At 41.1% G+C, this 8,557-nt stretch overlaps 1 protein-coding gene across 1 annotated transcript; it reads left to right on the top strand.

Moving 5' to 3' along the window:
• The first annotated feature begins 4,999 nt into the window (after positions 1 to 4,999).
• LOC143407016 (melanoma antigen preferentially expressed in tumors-like) lies at positions 5,000 to 7,882 on the top strand. Its single transcript, XM_076866072.2, has 3 exons — positions 5,000 to 5,292; positions 5,667 to 6,275; positions 7,306 to 7,882. Exons 1-3 carry the CDS (start codon positions 5,000 to 5,002, stop codon positions 7,880 to 7,882), a joined length of 1,479 nt encoding a protein of 492 aa, XP_076722187.1.
• The last annotated feature ends 675 nt before the right edge of the window (positions 7,883 to 8,557 follow it).

Here is an 8,557-nt window from a genome sequence, read left to right as displayed (position 1 = left end):
CCATAGAAGCAGAATGAAGAAAATTGACAGGAAGTATGTTCCTGAAGAAAATGACTGTGGGGAATCTCATATTGAAAACACAATCATTGTAATGGTTATGGAACAGTCCTAATTTAGCTTCAAATTTTATTAGGGAAAGGTATTGGTCGTGACATTGGCAGTATGAAGGATAATATGCTAGAAGCTGGTCCAAACTTAATAGGGCATAAAAAAGATGATTTCTCTGTATCAAAAGTTCTGCACCAAGAAAATAAGCATTATTTATACTAATCTTGATAAGGTCTTTACAAAGAAACAAAACTTTAATTCTCAATATTTATTTATTTATTCTCAATATTTCAAATCATTGTACTTAATAAATTTGAAGTTTATATATTTTTTTTCTATACATTTATAACTAGTAGTAGCAATTCTTAATGTTTTGAAAAAATTATAATGACTGTAGAAAAATCATAATTTTGCTTGAGCAAAGTGAAGATGACTGCACAGTTTCAGTTTGTGTGGTCATTTTTATGGCCTTGCTCTGGGAGTTCCTCCCTCTCTCAGAATAACATTTAATGTCATCTTCTAAGGACTCAATAAACCTTTTTTAAATTTTTTTTATTCTTTCATTATTTATTTTTAATTATACATGATAGTTTATTTTGACCTAATTATAAAAGTGTGGAACATAATTTGTTCTAATTCAGTTTTCATTACTTCCTCTTCCCCTCCCTTCTTTCACCCCTTGTCCCTTCCTCTACTCTAGAGAGATCAATAAGTCTCCTTGAGTAAGTCAAGGAAAGGGGATCCATTGTGCCAGAGACTTTGCAGGGAACATGTGCACAGGGCCAGCCTGCCCCGGGGCTTCATTCCTGCCCTCACCATGGAATGTGGAGAATTGTTTCCAATTAAATGTGAGGCCATTGCCCTGGTATCCCAAGTACCATTGCTTCCCGCTTTTTTGAGGGGTGGGGTGTGCTGAGGATTGAACCCAGGGCCTTGTGCGTGTGAGGCAAGCACTCTACCAACTGAGCTACATCCCCAGCCCATTTGCTCTCCTTGTTCGGGAGAAAATGCTACACAGCCTAGGGTACTCTGGTTTTACTCCCATTGCCATGGGGCTGAAATTTGGTAAATTTGGATGACCCATACTAGAATCCTCTCTTAAGCTTTACAGAGATGTACATTCTTCACAGTCCATTGAGCTATGATGAGTCATGAGGATGAAGTACAAACATCCCAAAGAGCATACTACTCTGGGCTGAATGTCAAGCCTGGGGACCTCCTGCCCTTTCTGCATATCTTCTCTCTCATCTTTGCATCCAGGATCTCTCTCTGTCTCCCCAGACTCTCTAGTTCTAGTGTCCTGACTTGGGCCCTTGGGATAAGGGTAGGCAGAGAATAACCATTAACACTATTACTTCATCCAGGCTAGGCCCAACAAAGCCAGACCTTAATACACTTCACCCAGGCCTATGTTGTTGCTGATTTATCTTGAGACACAAGCTTCCAACCTTTAAGGAACCCTGCTCTGTGAGAGCCAGACCTGGCCTCCTGCTCTCCTGTAGTTTCTCCTTCCCCATCGTTCACTGACCTGTACCAACTCCTCTGCAGTCTGTGTCCCTATTCCTGTTCCAGTTCCATGAGTCATTCAGACACACCACACACAAACATTACCACCACCACACTATGCCTCTAAAAGAAAGCACATCCCTTGAAATTAACTGAATGGACCCAGGATGACCTTGTCAGCAAGCAGGTCCCTATTAACTTAAAAGAAAGGGACAATCTGTTTAGATGTAGATAGTATTCAGTCAGAAGTGAAACCAGATGCTATTAAGAACTGGAGGACACCAGAAGGGCCAATGGAAACGTTTGAATTATTTGTTTTCTGAGGCAAATGTCTTATTGTATAACCTGTACCATTGTTGAAATTGCCTGGTTTGTTGTTTTGAGACCTTTTTGGGGGGGTTTTCCCCCTCAGTATTGGGGATTAAACCCAATAGTGCTTTATCATAGAGCTGCATTCCCTAATCATTTTTTATTTTGAAATGATCTTGATATATTGCCCAAGCCAGCCTTGAATTTGTTATCCTCCTGCCTTGGCCTTCTGAGTTGCTGGGATTAAAACCATATATCACAGCATCTGGCTCCTAAATGTTTGTAACAAGCAGCCCTAGTTAGAAAACCATGGATTTTGATGGTTTTCTCTTGAGCAGTGAAGAGAACATCTGGCCCTATACAGAAAGTCTGGTAGTTTTGGAAAGCCAAGGATATGTGCATTTGGACCATGTGTATTTCTCCCCCTGACTCCAAGATCCAAAGAACATACAGTTGTCACTTCTCAGTGGCTTTCAGACTTAAAAGAAAAAAGTTGCAGTCCCAGGTTTAGTCTTTAATCTCTCAATTTAATCCAGGCAGAAGTCTCCAAGTTTTCCCAAACAAACACTTTGACTTTTCATGGGTAATCAACTCCTTCCCATCTCCATCCTTCCCAGGCCCCTACCCTTACTCCTATTTGTAATTTTGAGTTAACTTTCTTTGGAGTATCCTTGACCTTCAAAGTCTGGAAAACTAACTGCAACTCTGTTGTACCTTTGTACAAACCTGAGTTTTGTACAAACTTGATTTGCATTATTAGGGGTTATAAATTATAAATTACAATGTGATACTTGGGAATTCTTAATTTGAGGCTTTTTTTTTTTTCCTCCTCTTGAGCTGACATCGTTCTTCATAAAGCTTTTTAACTTGAAATTTTTATGTGGCCACAAATTCTCCCAACGATTATAGTTTCAATTGGTTTTGCTTTTCCTTTCCCTTTTGTGAATGGACATGTGATTCAGTGAGTTGATTCCACAGAAGGTGAAACACCTTATTAGGATACACAGAATGGAGAACCAATATTATAATCAGATTTCATGCTTATGCTTGTAAGCTTAGAGCTGAAAAGAGGAAGGTGTACCCAGAATGGCCTATGATAGCTTCTGAGGAACGAGTTAATTCTTTGGTCCTCCCTGACTTGGGATACAAGGCTTCCTGCATTGCACCTGGGCCTGATGGGTCAGGAATGTCATCCAGGGTCTTCATAGTCTGGTAGGCTAACTGCATAAATAGTTTTCCTTTCCTTATGAAAAGATCAGGATTAGGCTTTGCTCTTTCCTCTTAATGCATTTTGCCTTAACTTGGAACATTTTGTTTTCTGCTTTGGTTATACCATTTTACATATGCTTAAAATAATTAAACAGATTTTTTGTTTTGTTTTGGAAATGAAAGACATGACTGGTCAGAATTTTACTTGGTAACATTTAAATAGAGTGTGACCAGTTGTTCTAGTTTTGTCATTTATAAGTTTTGTGGTTTATTTAGGTTTTTTTCCTTCATAATTTTTTAAAAGCTTAGAAATATTTCATAGGTGAGGTGCAGAAACATATGCCTATAATCCCAGTTGTCTGGAGGATGAGGCAGGAGGATGGAAAGTTTGAGATCAGCCTCAACAACTGAGACTTTTTCTCAAAAAAATAAGGGATAGAGGAAGTAACCCAGTGATAGAGGGCCCTGGATTTAATCCACAGTACCCCTATGGGTAAGGCGATTCAAAGGATGTTTTTAAGAGTGAAGGGTTTTTCCTTTTTTTTTTTTTTTTTTTTTCCTGTTCTTTCTCCCTTTTCATTTTGGGATTGAAAGTTTATTCAAGAGACCTAGGGTACAATATACTAACTACAGTTAGGGAAAATATATACTGGAAAATTGCTAGGGGAGTAGATATTAAAGGTTTTTACCATAATTAGTAAGAGTATGATATAATGCCTGTGAGTTAGCTTGACTTAGGCATTCTATAGTTAATGAATATTTCAAAATAAATGTAAATGGTTTTTGGTACTGGGTATTGAATTCACTCTACCCCTGAGCTATATCCCCATTCCTTTTTAGTTTTTGAGACAGGATTTTGCTAAGCTGCTGAGACTGGCCTCAAATTTGCCACCATCCTGCCTTAGCCTCCAGAGTCTGGGAATACAGGCGTGCACCACCACACCTAGCTAACTATACACCATAAATACATATTTTGTCAGTTAAAGTGTTTTGAATAAAACTGAGCATTGCTCTGTGAATTATTCATTCCTCTATATTTCATGTTAGAGTGAAAATCCTAATATCACTGTGTAGTAGAGACACATGTTAAGATGTACCCCTTGAATTTTTTAAATTATTTCTTCCAAATGTTACGTATTACTATTAAAGTGCTTTTATAGTTTCTTAATTAAAGGTTTTATAAAGGAAAATACAATGGCACCCATTGTGCATGTTTTCCTAATATGTCCCACATGTCTTATTGTTGGAGCAGAGAAGGAGTTTATTCTGGGCTATGTGGTATTCCCATTCCCATTGTCTGGAAAATACAGGTGAGCATTGCTAATCCAAAAATCTGAAATTCAGAATGCTCCAACATCCGAAGCTTTTGAGTGCCAGTGTGATATCATGTGTGGAAAAATCTACATTGTATAACTTTGTTCCATGCACAAAATTGTGTTAAACATGCGTCCCTTCCCCAAAATATCTTATGTGCAGATATTCCAACGTCTGAAATAATCAAAAATCCCAAACACTTCTGGTCCCAAACATTTCAATAAGGAAATCTCAATTTATAATTTTCAAATTTTATTCCATAAGAGGGCAGAGTCAGTTTTCAGGCTCCATAATACTTACTTCCCAGGTGGGCTAGAATTAAATGGAGCTGTGAATGGGTGGATATGAAATGGGGTCAGTAGTCATCATGCCACCTCCTCAGCATTTGACCAAATGCTTGTTCTGGTGCTGGCAGAGACACAAATATGACTCTATGGCCACCAAGTGCAGAATGGATAAACTGAGAATTTCCTGGCTATTACCAGACAGTGACTTTAGCCCTGAGTTGGTCCCTCTGAAGGGTGGAGAGAATATGGAGTTGCTCATGCTTAACCTGAGAATACTTTCTCTTCATATTTTCTCAGGATTTCGTTTAGAACAGAGATTCATCAGGATGAGCATGTGGGCTCCACCAAGGCTCCTGGAACTGGCTGGGCAGAGTCTGTTGAGGAATGAGGCCTTGGCAATTGCTGCTCTGGAGGAGCTCCCCACAGAGCTCTTCCCACCTCTGTTCACTGTGGCCTATGCTGAGCGACGCAGTAAGACCCTGAAGGCGATGGTGCAGTCCTGGCCCTTTGCCTGCCTCCCTCTAGGATCCCTGATGAAGGAGTGGCAGCCTCACCAGGAGAACTTCCAAGCTGCACTCAATGGACTTGATGTGCTGCTTGCTCAGGAAGTTCGCCCCAGGTGAGGGTAGTCCTGTAGCCTGAAAGGACCCTGGGAGTCAGCAAGACAGCTGTATTCAGGGAGCATGGAGAACTAAGATGGTAGGCCAGCGGCTTTTGGTGGTGCTAGTGAGGAAGTTCAGGGAGGCCTGGAGTCTGTTTTTTGGTGTCACTCTGGGAATGGGCTTCTGGATGTAGAAGGCTGATTAATTAAGATGCATTGGGTACTCCCTCCAATGTACAATAAGCAGGGCTCAAGAAGGATCTTAGGAGAAGGGATTCCAGAAAAATCCAAAGGAAAAGCAGATTCTCAGTGAAAAAAGAGCATCTTTGTTTCTTTCCAAGGTTGTACGATTTCTGCTCTTTATTCTGAGTTGATTACCTATTTTCCTACAGGAGATGGAAACTGCAAGTGCTGGATTTACGCAAGAATGCTCATCGGGACTTCTGGACCATATGGTCAGGAAGCAGAGCTAGTGTGTACTCACTGATGGAGCCAGAGGCCACCCAGCCCATGAAGAAGAAGCGAAGAGTGGACGGTTGCAGAATGAGGGGGAAGCAGCCTTTGGCTCCTATAGAAGTGCTTATAGACCTGTGCCTCAAGGAAGGCAGCCGTGATAAATTGCTTGCTTCCCTCATTGAGAAAGTCAAGCAAAAGAAAGGTTTACTACACCTGTGCTGTAAGAAATTGAAGATTTTTTCAGTGCCCATGCAGAATATTAAGATGATCCTGAAAATGGTGCAGCTGGACTCTGTCCAGGATTTGGAAGTGAATTGTACCTGGAAATTATCCTCCTTAGGGAAGTTTGCTCCTCATCTGGGCCAGATGGGTAATCTGCGCAGGCTCCTCCTGTCCCACATCCACATGTCTTCCTACACTTCCTTGGAGGAGGAGGAGCATTGCGTTAGTCAGTTCACCTCTCAGTTCCTCAGTCTTCATCACCTCCAGGAGCTGTATTTGGACTCTATCTCCTTCCTCAAAGGCCGTCTGAACCAAGTGCTCAGGTGAGGGATAGTAAGATTGCTCTGTAGACCAGAGCAAGCCCTTCTTCATTTTGGTAACAGCAATGGACATCTGCTGTGTATATGCCACAAATAATGCAATAGTGAACAGGTCACTAGAAGACACCATATTGTCTTATTTCCAAGTATGGTATCACACAACTACCCCAATAAAGGTTAGAGGTTATCTTAGTCTATTTTCTGTTGCTAATAATAATACAGTAGCACAGCCTGTGCTGGGGTTGTGGCTCAGCAATAGAATGCTCACCTAGCATGTGCAAGGCCCTGGGTTCGATCCTCAATACCACATACAATTGAATAAAAATAAAGGTATTGTGACAAACTACAACTGAAAAATATTTTAAAAAACAATACAACACCACAGATTGAGTACATTATAAAAAAGAGGTTTATTTTAGCTCAACAGTTTAGTCCAAGTTTGAAGAGCCACATCCAATGATGGCCTTCTTGCTGGCAGAGCTCCTGAATAGTGTAAGCATTATGGTGAGAGACAAGGAGTACTCATGAGACCTCACCAAACCAGCTTTTATAGCAGACTTACTGTTCAGATAACCCATTACCTATCAGTCACATGATTTTAAAGGTCCCACCTCTTATTATAATGGGAGTTATATTTCAACATCAGTTTTGGAAAGAAAGCAATTTCAGTTATAAAGTTGATTAGATGCAATTATCAGTGACATATTGCTGCTAGAACACTATTTAATGGATTTATGTCTGGAGAGGGTAGCTTTGGGAAATGATGTCTAAGATGACTAAAAATAGCTAAGTGAAGGGGGCATTAAAGAAGGGAAAGCCCATCAAATTTTAGATTTCAGATTATAGACTGCATTCAACAGCTTTATCAGCATGAACCTCTTTCTCCAAACTTGTCTCAAATATCCTGTCTGTAAAGGGTTGTTTGGATCTCCAATAAGGGAATGTGTGGGAAATAACGTGTTTCTGTGTCATCCTCATTGTCTAATATCCAATATCACTATTCCCCAGCACTAATTATTCTGTCTTTCCCTAGGTCCCTGAAGAGCCCCTTGGAGACATTGTCAATCACTAACTGCCTGCTTTCAGAGTCAGATTTGACACATCTGTCCCAATGCCCCAACATCAGTCAGCTGAAGGATCTGGGTTTGAGTGGGGTCAATCTGACCTGTGTAAGTTTTGAGCCCCTCCAGGTTCTATTAGAGAGAACCTCCACCACTCTCCAGGATCTGGACTTAGATGAATGTGGGATCATGGACTCCCAGTTCACTGCTATCCTGCCTGCCTTGAGCCACTGCTCCCAGCTCACAACCTTCAGCTTCTGTGGGAATCCCATCTCCATGGCTGTGTTAGAGAACCTCCTGCTCCACACCATTGGGCTGAGCAAGTTAAGTCATGTAATGTATCCTGCCCCACTGGAGAGTTATGAAGATGTTGAGGGTACCCTCCACCTGGGGAGACTTGCCTACCTGCATGCCAAGCTGAAGCAAATGCTGCGCGATTTGGGGCGGCCAGGCATGGTCTGGTTCAGTGCCAACCCCTGTCCTCACTGTGGTGACAGGACCTTCTATGACCCAGAACCCATTCTGTGTCCCTGTTACATGCCTGCTTAGATGAATGCATATATCCACAGCTTTATTTTGGGCACTTGGACACAAAAGCTCAGAAAGTAAACACATTTAGAAAAAAAGCCAGTTTTGTTTTCAGTTAAGTGGGAAAAAGGTGACGGGAGTCGGGGCAAGATGTTTACTTAGAGTTTTTTGTATCTTTGGTGAGATGCATCTTATAAAGTTAGAAGTATGGATCTGAATTTCTAGAATAGTTTGATTCAGGCTTGAGAGATACATGTGGGAGTTATCCCTGCATGGATAGCTGTAAAGAAATGGCCAGAAATAAAGAACCTCAATGCAAACCATTCGGTATACTGTGTGATATTTGAACCTGCTTTCCCTGTGGAGACCTCAAGAACAATCCAGCTACTGATGAAATGAGAAGGCACTAAGCATCCAAGATGCTTACTACACCTGGCTGAATGTTAAACCCCAAGGTCTCATGGCACCATTTATCATTCCTTCCATTTGGTTCTCTCTGGGGAATATTTTTCCTACTTATTTCTGTGGCTATTTTAGTGAGTGTGCCAGTACACACAAGTTGCATCCTGAGGGCCTAAAACAATGTACAGTAGTGAGTACCAGGAATAAAGTGTTATTTACATGAGCTGTCCCTGCTAACTACACTGAGGTCTTGTACTGTAACTTTTCACTGTTCTCTAGAGGATCCATAAGCCT

The sequence above is a fragment of the Callospermophilus lateralis genome, chromosome 1 (assembly GCF_048772815.1).
Source record: "Callospermophilus lateralis isolate mCalLat2 chromosome 1, mCalLat2.hap1, whole genome shotgun sequence".
Taxonomy (NCBI): Eukaryota; Metazoa; Chordata; class Mammalia; order Rodentia; family Sciuridae; genus Callospermophilus; species Callospermophilus lateralis.
Note: the sequence above shows the minus strand (reverse complement) of the source record. Positions and strands in the feature narration are given on the sequence as shown.